The 20,400-nt window shown below is 38.0% G+C and overlaps 2 protein-coding genes across 2 annotated transcripts in view; one reads left to right on the forward strand and one right to left on the reverse strand.

Moving 5' to 3' along the window:
* The window catches only part of LOC117172556 (trypsin-7-like), a 256,431-nt gene that overhangs the window by 76,026 nt on the left and 160,005 nt on the right, over positions 1–20,400 (reverse strand). The window lies entirely within an intron of this gene.
* LOC117173637 (trypsin-7-like) overlaps positions 16,312–20,400 on the forward strand; it is a 94,137-nt gene continuing 90,048 nt past the window's right edge. Inside the window, exons 1-2 of the mRNA XM_033362278.1 lie at positions 16,312–16,548; positions 18,080–18,264. Of these exons, the coding sequence (XP_033218169.1) occupies positions 16,312–16,548; positions 18,080–18,264 (422 nt within the window). The remainder of the gene's footprint in view (positions 16,549–18,079; positions 18,265–20,400) is intronic.

The following is a 20,400-nucleotide window of genomic DNA, read 5'->3' on the forward strand; positions in this document are numbered from 1 at the left end:
GACGAAAACGTGCAGAAAGGCGCGAAATTTCAAATCTAGAAGTTCTGTGGAATTGCCCTTATACTTAAAATATTGTGCTTATTACTTGATATATAATTCAAAATAATTGTTTCGGTTAAGATTCATTTGATTGATAATAATAATTATTTATTTCTTCAATATTCAAATAAAAATAGTTATTCTAGTTGAAAATTCTATTCCGAATTTAAAAATTATTAGTGCTATTAATCATGTTAAAGTATATATTGCTGAGGCCTTTGGTATCGGTTCTTTTCTTGACGGAGAATTTTTCATCTTTGCTATATGGAATGCTATATAGTCTCGGTACCTAAAATCTTAATATTATCGAAGTCGAAAATCCTAATATTATTAAAGTGAAATGCGGATTTTTCGTATGAGAATGATAAACTATTGCTGTGTTTCTATCATCATGTTTGCAATCGTTCTTATGCTCACTTATTACAGTATCGATGTTCGTTTAAAATTGGCCAATATAAATACACTTACAACCTTTGCAGTTAAAACTGCAGATTGTGCGTTTTAAGACCTTTCTTTGGAGGACCCTTTTCACTTGTGAAACATTTAAAACCATCGTGGACAGAGCGCAGAACGACTTTGAAACCCAATTTTCCAAAAATATCTTTTAAATTGTTAATGTATTATTGCATTACAATGTAGAACCAAGAATTTATTAGTAATATTGCTATAATCCGTAATATTTATATTGCTATTGATAGCAGTATTGCTCCGATTTTGAATATTCTCAAACCCTTTGTTCATAAACTTCAGGACTAATTGTGTAGGGCTATCAATCTTCATTAAAGTTCTTTCAATCAAATCCAACGTTTTATTTTTATATTTATGGTTAGAAAGTCTAACTGCTCTATTAACCAGAGAGTTAACAACACTGATCTAATGTTTCATCGAAGCAAGAGTATTAAAATTCAAGTATCTTCCCGACTAAGATGTCTTTCAATATCAATCTGTATGCAAGTTGCCATTATCCCTTTCTACTAAAGAGTTTAACAAGCTTACACTCACAGAAACAGCAGAAGTGGATTTTTGCTGCGGGTAATCTTCAAACAGAAGGTTAGATTGTTTCACATCGAAACAAAACAAGATTCAATAGAGTTAACATGGTAAACATTTCCAATGTGAAGTTAGTTTTTGTTGCACATAAATATTACTCTGAAGTCGCTAAAAGATTATATTTTCTTTCTTCCGTGCTCATGTTGTTTTCCCTCTTTATAGTGAAATTCAGCCTTGCGTTAAAGTTTTTTAATAAATCACGAACAAATAAAACAAAAACTATGGTGTTCGAAGGAAATTGTGAGAAAACACTATGCAATATTTTATTAAATAATGAGAGAATTGAACAAGTTGATAAGTTCGTATACCTTGGTAGCTTATTTACTAGGGACGGGAAGATAGAGGAGGAATTAGATAGATGTATAAATGAAGGTAAGAAGGTTATTGGTACAGCAGGCCCCCTTATCAGAAGTAAAAATATATCAAATAAAGCTAAAATGGCAATACATAATTCTATATTTGTACCGACTGTACTATACGGTAGCGAGACATGGACTTATCAAGAAAAAGATAAGAGTAAAATTAACGCAATTGACATGACATTCATGCGCACAATATGCGGGAAAACCCTGATGGACAAAGTAAATAACGAGATAATTCTAAACAAATGTGGTGCAGAAGAGACGCTAGTAGACACATGGGAAAGAAATCGTTTAAGATGGTTCGGACACGTTGAGAGAATGCCAAACGAACGACTAACGAAACAAGTGTATGAAGGTAAGTTAAATGGCAGCGTGCCCAGAGGTAGACCGCGGAAAGAATGGTTAGAATGTGTGAATGAGACCCTAGTTAGAAGAGACATAAGAAGTCACAGAAACACGAGAGTCTGCATGAAAAAATGGATGGACATAAAAGAAGCTAGAGAAGTATGCCAGGACAGGAAAGTATGGCGGCAAATAGTTAATAAAAAGAGTGTCAGTAGAGTGAATGACGCCTGAAACAAAGACCCTGGCTACTTATGGACCCAAGTAGGGAACCTTACATAACGACTTCGTGAGGTTCTTCGCTTGGGGTGATTGTTAGAGAGATTGATCAGCAACCTGGGTCGGAGCAGTGTTGCGGAACGAACGTGTTATTTACTTAAATAGCACGATAATTCTGGATCAATCTGAAAAATCTCTATCCCTTCCACACACTACTCCTTTCCCCTACCCAGCGAGTCACGCCTACCCCGAAAGGGAAATGGCTTAATGGTGTAATAATAACGAATGTTATTTTTGTGAACACAGGTCAGAATATCGTCAACATATCTGAAAAAATGTAACCTCGTATGGAATGGTTTTGAGAATATAGCTTTTAAGATATTCCATGATCAAATTGCAACAGTTGGCGATAAAGGAGAACCCATCGGTACCCCGAAAATTTGCTTGTAGAAACTATTATTAAAAACACAATTTGCATTCTTCAGACAGAATTTCAGAAGTTTAACAAAAAATGTATTTTTAACTCATTAAATTACTTATATAACTATCTAGTGTACGTGATATTATTACTCTATATTCATGAAATGTCACTTCATCATGGTGGTCTAAGAAAGAATCATGTGATGGCACATCAATGTTTATCAAGTCAAGTTATCCAGTTAAATATCTATGAAAATCATGCAGCATAGAATTCAGGGATTTGAGTGATACCCACTAAATGCATATGGCATCGTACCCAAAGTAATGTTTAATTTTTCACGTAGGTTAGCTGAATTTTCTAGAAATTCTTTAAGTATAACCGTATGTCCAGAAAGATATTTTGCCCAAAAATATTTGATAAACTATCACAATATTTTGAATAATTTTACACATTTTTTTGGATAATAAAATAATAAATAAATAATAAAAATTAGAAATTTCATGAAACATTTATAACAATTATGCTTTTGTATGGAATTTTACGAAAATCTACATCTGAAGAAAATGCTCTAAATTCCTATAGATGATCATTTTCAAATTGGCCTAGAAAGTTTGACTTGTGGAAATAATGTCTAATTCTTTAGGTAATTGAAACTGGAAAGAAAAAATTTTGTTATTAATTAATTAAAGTAGTCCAGCCATTGTATCATTCTGATGAAGAATCATTAAAATTAGTTTTGTTTTGGCGGAGAAATATGTCCTCTTTCACATGTCTTTCTCAGGGGCCGTTTTCAGGTTAAAATTTTAATTATCACTGTTTAGAGCCGTGTCAAAATCATGTCATCTTACCCGGTAAGAAGAGAAGAATAGAGAAAAATTAATATTTTCAGATTTAAACGAAAGAGTGAGCACTTTTAAATTTTGTTGAATGTGCTAATTTTTCATCGAGAGAAGTGCCCAACGAAAGAATAGATTTATCTCCAAAACCAATTCTTCTTTATTTCCTAAACGATTGAATAAATACAAATAAATTCATTTATTAGTGTTATGTAAGGTAAACAAAATTAATTTATCTTTAAACAGGATTATACAAATATTCTTTGAGAATACTAGAAATTATTTCTATTAACATAATTATTTTATATTTATAACTGATCGATTGAAAGGACTAGGTTTTTCCTCTTCAAAGTGACACTATTATCTGTCGTTCCATTTATTCTTTTGCATTCCTTCATTTTTTATTTCCTATCGATACGCTTTCATTAAATTTTTCCAAGTCGATTAAAGAGAATAGATTTCGCTTATTTTTTCTACTCCTTGGTGCAACTTTCGACGGAGGAAAATTCACGTACTTATGGGAATTCAGATTCTGAATTTTTCTCTTCTTAACGGGTGTGGAAAGTCCTTTCACAGGCTCAAAAAGTGGTGAATTTTGGCTTTAAAACACGTTGAACCTTGTTAGAAAAACTACTTTGAACACAGAAAATATAATTTCAAATTTAAATTAGTCCTCATTTGTTCTTACTTCCCGGGTATTTGAGTTTAATTCTAGCCAAATATACCGAGGTAAAATATAACAAGAATGGTGTGGCGTTGACTAAAGTTGACAAACAGCTTCTGCTGGAATCAAACATTTTAGGGTAAAAAGACATTTTCCTCTTTTTTATGCCTGATACTTTCTCTAACAAAAGTCAGATTATGAGTCCATAATTATACTCCTGGATGCATGATGGAGTCATTATTGTACTGCGCACATGCGCATATCCTGTGGCTCGTCCTGTTGTATAGACTGTAGAGGCTACTCTCCCAACCAAAAAGACGCTGATGAAACGCGTAAATCATGCCTCTGTTATATAAATATATATAATAATGAGGATTTTAGAATAAAGTTGAGGAATAATCATTTTTAAAAATCATGACAGTTTTATTCGATAATATTACATTATTTTGAAATTTAACTTTTTCCCTAGGACCAAAGATTTTTCTTGCGGCAAAGTACCCAATATAATCGATAGCATATAGAAGCTAGGATATAGTTATCAAGTTATTACGCGATATCGAATTATAGATAGTATATGCTTTGGGAATTCGAATTTTGAAGTTAGTTTATACCATAAGACGTTAGGGGGGTAAGGTATTTTAACTTTTGTTTAAAAATTTTGTTTAGATGAATGCATAATATCTCAATGATATTGTATTACAATTTCAAATGGGCGTGCTTACCTGGCACGCTATTGTATTAATTTATAATCCCTAAATTTACTTTTTGATAGATCTAGATCATCTTGAAAGCAGTTTGCTCTATATACCTGTCATCGGCGACTCTGTTTGAATATAAAAGAATTATCTAGTTTTATTCTTAATTCTTTAGTGGTCAAAACTTTAAAGCGTTTTTTTAAAACTTGTTACTTTTGAAGTCCGTGTATGCCATAAATCAAAATCTACTACACGAATGTTTTTTAAAACTTTGCACAATACTTCTTCACATAATTCACCAGGTAAGGTCTCCTTTAACAAATGCATTTTGATATTTTTTTGCTTCTGATGATTCTGGTGCCAGTTATGATTTACACGGCAAAACAACTTTTTTCGAGGCGCCTGCGGAGATTCACTGTCTCTCGCTCAATTTTCAATCTTTTGTAATGAAAACTTAGGAAACTATTGTTTAAATGTTGCATTTTTATATTAAAATTGACTCTATAAACTCACACTATCTGTATCACCAAAAAAACTAGTTTAAATTCACAAAAAAATTGGCTAACTGAGCGAAATTTTTGTTCAATTGACCAAATTTGTTTGGTTCAATCAATACAAGTTTTTGGTTAAATTGTTGTGTTAATTTGAGAAAATATCTTATTGAATAGGAAAAAAGATTGTTTGGTTGGATATACCAAATAATTTAGGAGAGCATTTTACAACAGATTTGGTTGATTCAACCAAAATATTTTGTTGAATGCATCTTAAAAGTGATGAACGCATGGGAACATTGTACGATCGCGGACTTTAATTTAATAGAACAAAATCAATTACAATTAAGTTATTATGTGAAAAATACGCAAGATTAAATGAATCTGTGTGATTATCTAAGATTTCGCAATTAAGTTTTTCATGAAAAAAGCATGCATGCTTTAGTAACAAGTTCCGAGCCGAGCACAGCAACGTTTTTCAAAAACTCGGCCATTATTTAGCAAATTTTCAAAAATCACGTGCTTGAAGCTCTCAGAAATTTTAAGTCTACATATCAGTATGTGGATAATAGTTGAATTTTATCCCTCGCGGAAATAGTATATATAGGGATATTTCTTTTGATTCCATTTATCTCTCAGAGATAACCCGTTGGGTATCCTTCAAGGCGGAAATTGGGATATCCCCAGGATATGTGGGATGTCAATTAAGCGTTTTCAGGATATTCATATGTCCCGAAATAGGATCTATAAAATTTTAATATTCTATTTGGGGCATTTGATTATTTCAGAACGTCCCACAGACATCTCAAGTATCCTGGGGATATCCCCAGGATATCTAAATCTCCACCTTACAGGATATCCAACACGTTATCCCTGCGACAGCCTGATAGATAAGTGAGATCGAATGAGTTATTCCGGCATACTCTATTGCTGTGAGGGATTGAATATTTATATGAACACACTTTAAATTTTTGGTGGGTAAAAAATACGAAAAAATACAAATTAAACATAAAATCAAAGCATAAATGTACCTGAAAATTTCGACTTATTAAAACTGTATCGAAATAAATAAAATTAGTTATATATTTTTTGAAGAAAAACTTTTAAACTTTTATGTTTGTTACATTGTAAGAATTTTATTGTATGCTGCATTAAGAAATATGTAATAGGTTTTCCTATCATACTGATTTTGATATGCAATAATATATCTTAACATGCCAAATATAGTTAATGTCTTACGATCCACTTGCAGAATCATGAAAGAAGACTTGAATGGAAATTATTATTTTCTATTTAATCTGCACGTTACTCGGACACTTTGACGAAATGAAAATTGCATGCTATGTGGCACATTGCATACTCAGATATTCTTACGAAGGAATAAACCAAGGACTTGGATGCCAAGAATAGATTTCGGCCCACATTTTCCTAAACGCCGGCAGTCTACGAAATGTGCATTAAAAGAATATCGAAAAAAGTAAATATGGATCTATTTCAGAGGAAGCAATTATTATTTTGATGAAAAATTGGAACAATCTGCAATCAATTAATTTGAACAGGTTATTATTCAAATGACTAAAATTAATTTTTGAAATGAATATATTTTCATTTTGTTGAAATAATTATTTCTTCAATTTAAGAATTTGGCATATTCATTTCAATTGTACTCTTATTTAAGTCCATGTCTTTGTTTACATAGTAGTAAATATCAAGTGAAATTTAGAATACGCTTCTTTCAAGCAAGTAATCGCATGTTTCAATTGACAAAAACTTTTACTTCAGCCGAAGGCCTTCAATTGGTAAGAAAATAAGTATTTTCTTGATTTGAGATCACATTTAACTATATGAACTAATTTTTATGCAAATAATTTTAATTACTTTGACCAATACCCAAGTTTCTTCGCTTAGTTAATATTTCACTGACCGAAATAGTTATTGATTTGTAAAATTAATTTCATACTTTTTGTTTAGATAAAAGCATCTATTTCTATTCATAAAACAGTTTATAGAACTTATTCAGTTCTATCATTTCAGTGAATTAAGTACATTTCCTTTGTTTAAAGATCTTTACATTCGACTTATCCTAATGGGAATGTGTGCTTTTGTGTAAAATTTAACTTAGTTGGTTTTTATCAAATTCCCACGCTTTGAGACTTACTTAGTTAGAAAGACGATTTTTGTGAATGTGTCTGACTGTAGTCTGTTTGTCTGTTTGTCGTTAGAGAATCTGAAATATGATGAAATCGAGGTTATGACCAAATAGGAATTTTCTTAAACCACGTCACTATAAATCTTTAAGGTTGACTGTGAAGAGTAAAATTGCTTGAGTATATGGCACTTTTAAACATTTTTTTCAAACATTTATTTATATTTTTAATATTTTTTGAAAATCTTGGTAACACGACTAACACACTCTACGATACTACTATAATATTGCACTACAAGGCTTACATATATCTAATAATGGATAATTCTTCTTTCACGTGTTCGCAAAACGTAGCAGCCACTGTGGCAGCCAATCATGCGCCGAATCTAAAACTTTTGACTAATCATTGTCACATAACTATAATATTATTGAAACAGAGCTTTCGAAATTGTTTACACATTTTATAGACCATACACATAATTGTTTGTCAAATTGTTTTACGGATAAGGAATGGAAATAATGTCGACGCATAATGAAAGCAGGGAAAGCTGAACGGTGCTTACACAAAGAAAATTTGTTCATTAACATTTACCCAATTAGTTCGGTAAGTGGAGGACATAACTGCATTTAGATAAAGTTCACAAGTATTTTAGAGTCTAATACTTAACAGAACTATGAATATTACCAAAGATTTATGTAAAATTTCAAGTCCAAAAGTGAAAATACTGATATGTAATAATTCATATCAGGATTGTATTATTTTCCTGCCAGTATATCCTTGTAGTTGGTGGGGAGGCTTAAGGGTCGACACATAAAGTGTCCTCAAAGTCGACACCCACGATGGCCCTGGGAGCACTAATAGGATTGGAGCCCCTCCATCTCACCCTAAAAGCCACAGCTGCGAAGGCGGCCTGCATGCGTATGGATGGATGAAAGGACCCCTATAAACAGGCTCTCCTGGGTGTTTTGAAAAGAATTCCTATAAACGGGCTCTCCTGTTATGCATGATTGCAGTATGATAGAAGGGTGAAAGAGCCTAGTTAACACGGGCTTCCTGGATCCCTGGGTTGAAGTGCCTCGCGGACTGATCTCCAACCTCTGGAGTCGGCACGGCAATTACCTGCGGTCCGCACTGCGACCAAAAAACAGCCCTACATTTGTATGGTGGCCTGCGAACGGGTATTCATTGAGTTTCTCGCTTAATGTGACCACCACTCTAAGTCATAGGTGTAGAGTGATCGTGCCCATAGCTCTTTGGCACCTAGGGGTTACGAAAGTGTCCTAACGGCCTCTCGGGACACCGGATGACCTCTCCGAGTAATTAGTCTTACCCTTGCATGCGGGGTTCTGCCGGGGCGGACCTTTTATTTCCCTAGCTACTCGTGGGACCAAAAATGGAACACGTAAAATCACAAAAAGAAGAAGGAGGAAGTGAGTTGGCAGAGAGGGAAGGGGCTAGGTCCTAGAGGGTCTGCCATAACCCTTTCACCCCGACCTGTCTCTCCAGGAAGCCTCAGTCAGACGGCGGCTATGCCCCCAGCCCATTGGGGAGCTGAGGGTGTGACGGCCCCTCTGAGTGTGGCTATACTAACGGGAGTGGCCAATCAGCCCCCAGATAAGAAAAAACGCATTAGCGGTTCCTTGAAAAGGAGACTGAGGAGGCAAGCGCAGCGGGCCAGTGGAGCAACTGCAGTACCTGGTACATCGACGACTACAACGCTGATAACCAGCGCTGATGCTCAAATGCGAGAAAGGGGCTCAGAGGGCTACCCGCTGGGCGGGCCTGCAAGCCTTTGAAGAGGCACCAAGCGGTCCAACAGTCGGCGAACACAGAGTCGTTGGGTGTTGGACTGACAGCCGCTCAAAGGACTGACCCTCTGACCGTGGTGGTGACGGATACGAGTTACCCGAGCTCGTTGCTCACTGCAGAGCAGCTAGAGTTTCTAAGGGAGGCTACCTGGAGGGCGCTGGAGAGAGTGTCCCACGATCAGTGGCCTAAATTCAAGACTCATTTTTGCAGGGGAGGGTTCTTTGTATTTGTGGCAGCCGACACAGCCGCCATGGTTTGGCTACACAAGTTTTTGGCCGAGACAAGACCTTGGGAAGGCGCATCTCTTAAGGTGGGTGGGGATGAGTTGCTCCAAAAGATGGTTAAGGCTACGGCGTGGTTCCCAGATAGACAGACGGACCCGCAGGTGGTTCTTGCTTAGCTGGATAAATTCAACCCGTCACTTAGGACAGCGTTCTGGCGGTGCGCCAGGCACGATAGAACTTAGGAAGAGGACGCAGCTGGAGCATTTAAACATCTCCTAGTTGTGAAAATTCCTGAGTCACAGGCGAGGGCTCTTGCGGCCCTCAATAACAGGCTCTTCTACCTTTCCGGATAGGTCAACTTGAAAGTGGCCAGTCAGGGGCGGGAGAGGCCTCTCGGTGAACAGGAAGATCAGGGCCAGACCTAAATGACTGTTCCCGGTCTAACCATTACCCAGATTAACTTGCATTACAGCAAAAGCACCTCTGCAGTTTTTCAGAGGGGCATGGCTGTGAGGCACACAGGTACCTCACTAATCCAGGAACCCTGGACAGTTAGAGATACCATCAGGGGCTTAGGGGGGCTGGTTTTTGTTACAGGGACCCTAAGGCGGCCAATCCAAGGGCATGCATACTGGCGAAGGGAGTCAACGTTGTCCCGCTGCTTGAGCTATGTTCCAGAGACCTGATGGTGATAGTCACGGATCTTAAAGGAATAGGAAGGATTGTAATGGGATCGGCTTACTTTCCATATGACAGCGATACCAATCCACCAGTGGAGGTACGTACACTGGTGGAATACTGCGAGTTAAGGAGTCTTCATCTTCTGTTGGGGTGCGATGCTAACTCCCACCATACCCTGTGGGGTAGCACGGGCATCAACTCGAGAGGTAAGGACCTACTGGAATAGCTAAATACTACCGATTTAGATATTCTTAATACGGGGAACACCCCGACGTTTCGCAATTCGGTCATCGAGGAAGTCATTGACATCACTCTCTCTACCGGTAGTTTTACAGATAACATCAAGAAGTGGAGAGTCTCAGACGAACCCACTCTCTCAGATCATTCACTGATAGAGTCCCAGGTCAATTAGAGATGAGGATACCCAGGAGATGGCAGCCGAGTTTTTCACGCAAGCCATCACATCCACATATGAAAGCAATTGTCGGCCTTCGAAAGTCCGGAAGGCTGGAAAGACACACTGGTGGAACTTGAAACTTGAAGAGCTTCGCAGGCAAACCAGAGAAAGTTTCAGAAGTGCCAGTTCTGGAAAAACGAAGGATCTGTTGATTTCATTCACACCGATGAGGGATGAGTATAGGAGTGCAATACGCCAGGCAAAGCATGAAAGCTCGACCAACTTTTGCACAGATATCGAGAAGGGAGCAGAGGCGGCCAGACTGGACAAGCTGCTTTCCCGAAATCCGGATGCTATTCTCGGGACTCTAAAATTGCCCGTCAGGGGATACTCAGAGTCGGACTGGGATACCTTGGCTCACCTGATCAAGACACATTTCCCGAGCTTCAAAAAGTCAGGAGCGGCGGGGACGGCACCTCTGAGGCTATCAAAGTACTTACGAGTCTCCCGGCCCGGATGGTATATACCCAGTTCTCTTACAGAGAGCTGGTGAGGTCATCACTGGGACTTTGGTGAAACTTGCTGGGGCTAGTCTGACATTAGGTTATGTTCCGGAGGCATGGAGAGGTGCAGAAGTAGTCTTTATTCCGAAGACTGGCAGGATCGGTTATACTTCACACCAGGATTTCCGATCCAATAGCCTCACATCCTTCCTACTAAAAATAGTGTAAAGACTCGTGGACAGATATATCCCCGATAAGATCTTGTCAAGTAGTCCTCTTAACAAGCAATAACACGCCTATAGGGCTGGTCATTCGACCGAGACGGCCCTGAGCACTGCAGTTGGCCCAATTGGAGGACAACTAAAGCAGAAAGGTCTAGCGATTGGAAACTTCATGGACAACGAAGGAGCCTTTAACTACATCTCTAAAGAGGTAATTAGGACGGTTGTGATCGCACATGGGGTGCCTATTGCAGTCGTGGAATGGACCTGCCAGATGTTCGACAGTAGGAATCTCAACACGACCAAGGGTGACATCACTTTATGTGAAAACGTCGACGCAGGTTGTCCGCAGGGGGTGTTCTATCTCCCTTGCTGTGGAGCCTGGTGGTGGATGAATTACTTTATCTACTCACAAGTCAGGTCTACGACGTTGTAAGCTATGCAGGCGATATACTAGTTATCGTGCGCGGCCAGCATCTGGATGCTTTCTTCGGAGTAATGCAGCAAGCACTAAGAATAGTTGTTTCATGGTGTAAGGGGACTGGACTATCAGTCAATCTGAGTAAGACGGATAAAGTTGTGTTCACCAGAAGGTAAAAGTGGGGAAATACGGGGGGACAAAAACTCGAAATCAAAGGGCAAGCGAAATATCTAGAATTCATCGCGGATAAGAAGCGGTCATGGAACGGGCACTTGGAAAACAAGTGCAAGCAGCTAGTAGCGACTTTTTGGCTCTGTAGAAGAGCCATAGGAAAAAGCAGGGGCTTGAAACCAGAGACACTTTTGTGGATCTACACAGCGAACCTGCGACCCAGACTAACCTATGCGGCAGTCGTCTGGTGGACCAGGGTCGAACTTTTTACTGTGAAGTCCCGACTGGAAAGAATCAGGGGACTGATTCTGAGAGATATCACTGTTGCCTCAAAGTCGACACCCACGGTGGCCCTGGGAGCACTAATAGGATTGGAGCCCCTCCATCTCACCCTAAAAGCCACAGCTGCGAAGGCGGCCTGGAAACTAAATATGGTAAATGGTAGCAGTATCTCGACAGTTATGGGGATACCAATCGACACCACGTAGAGGCCGACACTGAGCATGCCCATGGACAAAATGTTCACTTGCCACTACCTCTTCGATAAGAAATACCGGGTTAGCCTATCCACAAAGGAGGAATGGTCTAACAGTGCGGCACATATGCCCAGTGACGGAGACAACTGGTTTGCAGATGGCTCCAGAAACAAAGAGAACGCTGGGGCAGGTGTATACCGTAGAAGGAACGGAATGGGCTTCACAATTACGATGAGGGCCTACGCAACAGTTCCACAATCTGAGATTATGGCCTCGCTCCAGTGCGCCTATAAGGCAATGGAGTACGGCGGGAAAAGAAACATTCGTATCTGCTCAGATATCAGGGCTGCTATCACGGCTCTGAATGGAATGAAGACTACGTCGCTGCTAATATGGGAGTGCTTTGAGGCACTGAATAAGCTAGCGTCAGAAAACCGAGTCACTCTGCTCTGGATTCTTGGACACAGTGGTATCAGGGGCAATGGAATATCGGACCAGTTAGCAAAGCTAGCAACAAAGGAAAACTTTACTGTACCTGATTCAGTTGTAGGCGTTTCCAGTAGGTCGGCCACTGAAAATATTAATAGTTGGCTGACCGAAGAACATCAGAATGAGTGGGATGAGGATCTGGCTGCAGTCAGGCTAAAACATTCTTAAGCTCAAAGCTAAACCCTTATCGAGCGAAAGAAATTCTTAAACTCGGGAGGAAGGAAGTCAAAATCCTAACAGAAATGTTTATAGGACAAGAAAACCTCCGGTACCACAGACATAAGATAGGGCTTGAGGAATGTCCCCTCTGTCGTCTGTGCGTAAAAGACAATGAGACTTCCACTCATACCCTCTGTCATTGCCCCACGATTGCGAGGAAACGTGTAGCACTCATAGGCAGTTTCTGCATCAGTGAGTGTGAAATATCGGCCAACAACGTGGCCGCGGTCCTCTCTGTGAAGGTCTCGGTGGCTCAGTTGGTTAGACACTCGGACTTCACCTCAGAGGTCCGGGGTTCGATCCCTGAGCCGGTACCTCTGGAAATTTTTCAATGTACCTTTACCGAAGTTCTGGTTGTTCGGAACCCACCTTAAGCTGTAGGTCCCCCCATCGTGTACTTGACTGCAACCCGGTCCGTCAATGATGGGGTAAAAACCAGGCTTTGTCAAATATGTCTGGGCAGACTGCTCTCATCAGATCACTTGATTGCATTATAAAAATGCGTCCGTGACTGATGATATATACCGGGAGAGCCCCGTGCAAAATGGTCAAATAACAAATCCAACTCTAACCAAAAATGCCTTCGACATATTGGGCAGTATAAGCCTGTGACAACATTTCGCCACAGAAATGTTTTTATAGTAATGTAAATATTTATTAAATGAATGATGTAAAGTTTATTTTCGTGTGATATTAACGATTCACTTGAAACAACCTATAGATTTCAGAATTTTTTAAAGATTTCCACTTTCATTATAAGAGGAATTAAACAACAGTATGGTAAGATGGGAATCACTATGGACGTCATCATTGTCAGGGCTGAAGTTTAGAGCCATGTCCCCCACACAAATTTTAACATTTTCAAGTATCGGTTAATATTGTAGGACTTCAGAAAATATTCAAATATGTAGATTAGTTTTACATGTTTCATTTCATTCCTAAATTCTAACCTAATTTAATTTAAAAGATTTTATATAAATTTAATCCGTAAGTTTTTAATGTTCAATTTTTCACAAATTTAAAATATTAAAAATTTAATTATTTATGGTTGTAAGGTTACAAAATTCTTATTAGAAATGTTTCCATTGTTTTTGTTTACTGCCTTTAAATTTATAAGGCCGTTTATTAATAAAATGTTAAAATAAGAAATTTCGATAAAGAGGGACCAGATATTTTTTGCATCGCCCTGACATACTCGTACTTTAACTTTTTAGCCGAGATTTTTATATCGATATTCTAAGTGCTAAGTTAGCCGTGAGGTCTAGTCGTTAGCGATCGAATGCGTTAAACTTAGAGTAGGTGGTTCGAAACCCGTCAAAGTGTTTTCGATTTATAAAAGCGTTAATATCATTAAAAGCGTGCGACTATATTACAGGTAATGTATTGTAATTTAATGTAATTGTTTCAGACAAAATTGTTTAAGGATGTGTGTAGTAAGTTGATGACCTTCCACAGAATCTGGTTGTAGCAAGAATATTTTGTTGTTGCTCACGCACGAAAATTTACATGACTACTCTCGGCGAGATAATTCGAGTCCTCTGGCTTTGACGTTGAATAAGTATGTGAAGAAAAAATGGTAGGTTAATGAAAGAGGTATCATTTCAAAGATGCAAATGTTGTACGTTAAAAAGCCGAAAAGTAATATTCCAAAAAATTATTTGTAGCTTACAGATCTGAAAATACGATGAAAAGAGAGGAAATTTGATAGCTTTTAAAAACAGTGAACTTTGAAGCATAGTCTTTTATTGAAAAAGTAATAGGAAAAATCTGAAAAAATTCATGGTGGTACATTGAACATTTCCAAACAGATTGCCGTCGGAAAATTTGCAAAATATAAATAATTGTTCGTTTTTTTGCGAATAAATATGCGACCGCAAGATCTTCAGTTCTAATGAAGATAATGAAGTGATTTAAATTGCAGGTGGTTAGTTGAACTATCTGTAATAATTTACAATTTGAAGGAAGTATGTGCTTCTTGTTGCCTTCGAACAAATTGCGATATTTCAAGTCAGTTTTTTATATTGGAAAGTAAGTGCGAGAATAATTTTACCTAACTGTCAGGTAAGCTTTATTATCTAGTTGTATTATTTTTTACTGAATCGCGAATTAAATTATAATAAATTTATATTAAAAATTGATATTTTTATATCAAATATTACCCTGTTTCATTTTACATGACTGAATTTGAAATTTTAATAAAATGCCTTATTGTCCTTCGTTTACCTAACTAAGTTATGTAGAATTTAACACACAAACATTCTCCGTCTAGTTTTCATTTTTTTAACAAATAATGTTTCCTTTAGAAATCATATTTTCTCCTATTTATACAGCTACATCAGTGCAAAATTGAGATTTTTTTTCAATTTTTTACATTCTTGTCACTTATGATAGAGGAAGTATTAGATTCCTTTGAAATTTCATACCTCAGCTTTTCGAACGATCTTTAAGTTTTAAGAACTCCTCATATCGAAAAAAATGTTTAGCGGCGGCTTTTATCTGGATAAATGAACAGTTGAATGTACAGTATTTTAACGCATGAGGGACGATTGTCTATGTTCACTAGTTTATTATTCCCATATTATTTTCCCTCGAAAAAATAATTCACTAAGGGAAAAAATGTTTGGAAAAGAAGGTGGTAAATCACCTTCGAGTTAGTAGGGGACTGACACCGTTTCTTCGACCTCGAGTGGTACGGCTGGAGGTGAGGCTCTAAATAGCCACAGCTCAGAAGGCAAAGCCACTGAAGACGATGGGACAGCAGGAGGCCCCAGGAAAAGGAAGTATAATACTGGCGCCAGAAGTAAGTACCATCGCTAGCAACTTAAGTTGCAGCTCGAGGCAACTTCTATGCCAGAGAACCCAAAACGGTCTCGGTCTGATGGCAGTACTTGAAAGGAGGACAAGGAAAGTAAGAAGGGTAAGGTCGGAGACCCAAGAGGCTTCTACAGTCTCGCCCTTCAAAGCCACCTGAAAATAGCAGTTGTTCCGAAGAGCTTCCCGCAAGGAATGTGGGAGAATCAAGATCATTGATTCCAAGGACCTTCATAAGCCTTTTAAGCTCATTGTTTGGAAACAAGACAGTTCTAAAGAACCTGCATCTATCCTCTGGAGGATGAATATCCAAAACGTCACGTTGAAGGTGGAGGATTGGACCATAATAGACGTGAAAAGTTACATCAAATCAACCTAGTTGATCTTGCGTGTGGGCCCTTTAGTCGTCGAATACGTAGAAAAGCTCTTGTAGTCCTTATCTGGAGATTAGAAGGGTCCAAGTGAAGATCCTATCTAAGCGTTAGAACGCTATGGGGTAGAAGAAGAGCAGCTGTCCTCGAAACAGTCGAAGAGTGGTGCTGCTTCATAGTGAACAGCGCCAAATCTTCATGTTTGGATTTCATCCAAAGTCATCCTAAGCAAGCCTAAGCAGACGTGTTACAATGGAACAAACGGCTTTTGCACTAATACAAGAACTTTGGAGCTACGAGGTGGAGATGAAAGGCATAAGCCACAAATATGGCTCTATTGTATACAATATATCTGCGGAAAACCCCCGAAAAGCCATATATGTTAGAAGGGATATCGACTTTGTCAGCTTACCGAGGTTCAGTAATAAAGATCCGGTAGCAATTAAAGTAGAACATCAAAGAGAAGGAAAGCGACAACCTCTAGTAGAGGTGATTACCTTTTAGATTACCTTTTAACTACTGATTTGACTATATTAAATCGCGGATGTACACCAAACTTTGTGATAGATAGATGTAAGGAGGTTATTGACATAACTTTTTTCTCAGTATCCATTAGCGAAGAATTTGGTGATTGGCCTGTATCGCCTGAGACATCCTTTTTAGATCACAGGCATGTATTTATTGTGGGTAGGAACCCAAGAGCAACCGACTGAGATGGGTACAGGGAAGATCTCGGAGAGGCCTTGGAAAGTATACCTGGAAGTATTAGATCTATTGATCAGTTGCAACTTGCTGTGGATATAATAGATGAATTAATGAATAAATCATACGAAGACAACTGTCCTCTTCGAATGAGGAAATTAGACAAGGATCCCCTTGGTGGAATAATAAACTTCAGACTCTTTAAAGAGAAACTAGAATACTTTTTAATAGAGCCAGGAAAACTAGTATATGAGAGTTATATAAGGTTAGTGTAGCAACATACACTAAAGAGATACAATCAGCTAAAACATTCTCATGGAGAGGGCATTGTCAGGGCATTCAAAATGTACCTGACACGGCTAGATTCCAGAGAATCTTAAAGAAAAATCCAGTATGTCAATTGAAGGCATTAACACTGCCAGGGATCATGATAGAATCGGCTAGCAAAATCCTATAATACCTCATGAAGGTGCACTTTCCTGGTTCCGGATCTGGGTATCGGTCGGAGAAAGAAGCTGTTTAGCTGAATTCCCCTGACGGTCCTGATCAGAGGGCCAATGATAATTATTGGAGAATAGCGAGCCGTAATTTTTCTGGCGCTGATCCGAGAAGGTGATATACCCCTGGGGTATGGAGGATAGTCAGAGCGATTTTTATACTAAAGCCGGGGAGGGACTCCTACTATGAGGATAAGCCATTCAGACTGATTAGTCTAATTTCAGTTGAAACCATTGGAAAAGTTAGTTAATTTTCAGTTGAAGGAGAAAATCTTACCAGACAGACCTCTACATAATAATCAATTTGTCTCGCAGAAAGGTAAGTCCACTATTGAGACACATCATGCATTTATCTTCCGCGTTCAAAAATCGGGTCGAGAAGAGGATGTAGCGATAGTAGCGTTTTTAGACATAGAGGGTGCTTTCAGTAACACCCAATGAACTCTTCATTTAATTCTGCGGAAGATCATTGTGTAGGTTTGATAGTCAATAGTTAGGTGCGTTCTGTGCTATGCGAAAGGATTGTCTAATCTTCGTTCCACGAGAGCAGCGTGAGAGCGAAGATTAAAAAAGGATGTTCACAGGGAGGAATATTGTCATCCACCCTACGGGCACTTTTCATTGATTATTTAATAAGAAGATTAAATGAGTTACGTTTCTACACTCACGGATATTTTCGATCCTAAAATAACCTAGAAACTACATGTTGATGCGATAGTTAAAAAGGCCAGAGCAGCCTTCTGGGCTAGCAGAGGCGCAATGGGAAAAGGTTAAAGATTAAAGTACAAGGTAGTATACCGGTTATAAACGCTAATCATTAGACTAATTATAACCCATGCATCATTGATCTGGGTGCCAAGAATCAGTCTGGTAAGTTCCAGGAACCAGCTGCAGAGCCTGCAAAGGGTATTTTGACTGGCAATTGCTGTATTAATGAAAACTACTTCAATGGCAGCATTGGCAGCATTCTGATTACGCAGAGGACTGAAGCGGAGGCCTACAAGCTGTCAGTAAAAAGGAGTCATAGTAGTATCCACGACATTCACCTGCATGATTCAATAAAGAAGATGCTGACAAGCAATGAAATCCTGTGCATGCACTCTGATTAAATGCTGAAAAATACTCATTCATAAAGCCATTCAAAGCGGTACTTGCAAAAAGGGAAAATTGTCATGATGAGCAAAAGAGAAAAATTTGTTCACTACGGGAGGAGTCGTTTGGTATACAGACGGTTCGAGAGATCCCCTAGGGTCCAGAGCTGCAATATTTGGGATAAAACTTTGTGCTGAAATAACAATTGCACTGGAAAAATTCACTATAGTATTCCAAACTAAAATCCTAGAAATCAAGGCCTGTCTTGCGGAGATTCGCAAGCGGGGTTACATCAATCACCACGTTTGCATATGCTCTAACAGTGAGGCTGCATTGAGGATCCTTCAATCAGAGGAATTTACATCCAGACTCGTCTGGAGCTACCTCCAAGAACTTCTTGAAGTGTCTCATCTGGGTTGCCGGACACTTAATGAAGCACCTAAATACGGGCTTGAATGACCCTACCCATCTAATAATAATAGTAATAATAATCATCAGTATAATATATATAATATAATTCTAATATATATATATATACACAATATTAAATAATATAATAATAAAATAATGTAATATAATAATCAGTATATTTTGAGCCTCGGTAGCTCAGTTGGTTAGATGCTCGGACTTCACCTCAGAGATCCGGGGTTCGATCCTTGAGCCGGTACATCTGGAAATTTTTCTAAGTACCTTTATCGAGGTTCTGGTGTTCCGGAATCCACCTTGAGCTGTAGTTCCGCCCATCGTGTACTTGGCTGCAACCCTGTCCGTCAATGATGAGGTAAAAACTAGGCTTTGTGACAAAAATTGACTGTTTAAACAATTATATTTTCTTTTGTCAGTATAATAATCAGTATAATAATCAGTATAATAACACAGGCCCACAAAAAAACAAAAGTGTCTGTGCAATTGACCAGACCTATATATTCTTATGTATTTTTCGACGCTGAATCCGAATTTGCAATAAAAAAGTAGGGTCCAGCTACTTTTTTATGGGGTTTTGCTCGAAAAACCTTATTTTTTACGGTTTTTTCATGGTTTTTTTTAATAAAAAGAAAAATTTTATTTTTTGACTTCACAATCGAATTCTATGGGAAAAAATACATCGAAAACCATGTTTTGATTTTTTTTTTACAAAAATTTCAACCCACCATACGGCGATGAAAAGGCAGAAAATCGCGAAAAGTGAAAATTTGCTTCAAATTTGATTAAAATGACATTAAAATCAAGTTTTACGATTTTAAACCGATTTATAAACATTGAAAATACTTTACTGAGGGTTTTTGAGGTCGCTGATCACGAATTTTAAGTCATTTTTTTCAAAAAACAACTCCTAGTCGGCGTAAGTGGACAATAAACGTGATAAATTGATATTTTTTTCAAAGAATCGATGTTTTGGATACTGGTCTGGAGGTTTTCCATTACATGAATCACAAAACTAGAAATTTTTTCGACCCTTGATCATAAAGAAAGACTTAGAACCTATGCATAGCGATATTCATGAACTCCATTATAATATTTTTAGCTTCTTTTAAGAAGTGCCTCAGAGTTTTAATGGGTTAATCAATTGAGTTTGTAGAATTTTCATAAATACTTCGCAACTACGATAGTGAGATGTTGGATACTAGATATTGGCGATATCTATTTTTATTTTTGTCTTCCAAAAAAATATTTTAAATAAAGTTTGAAAGTGTTTTACACTTACGCACACGTTTCTCGACAAATGACCGGCGTAGCAGTAATCTGCCAAGATATTTATACCCCATCGTCCTTGAAATCTGCGTTCAAATTCCTTCAAGTCTTGGTGAAACCTTTCTCCTTGCTCTTCACTAAAGTCCCCGTTGTTCTCAGGAAATTGATCAATATGTGAATCAAGGAAATGAAGCTTCAAGTTCATTAGGCAGCCCAGTTTTTCAAAGTTGCGTACCATTTTTTTACAATCTTGGTTTAATGCCTTGACAAATTGTTTCATTAAACCAAGCTTTATGTGAAGAGGTGGTATCAAAATGTTGGACGAATTCACAAGTGGCTCTTTAACAATATTTTGTTT

Source organism: Belonocnema kinseyi, chromosome 5, assembly GCF_010883055.1.
Source record: "Belonocnema kinseyi isolate 2016_QV_RU_SX_M_011 chromosome 5, B_treatae_v1, whole genome shotgun sequence".
Lineage (NCBI taxonomy): Eukaryota > Metazoa > Arthropoda > Insecta > Hymenoptera > Cynipidae > Belonocnema > Belonocnema kinseyi.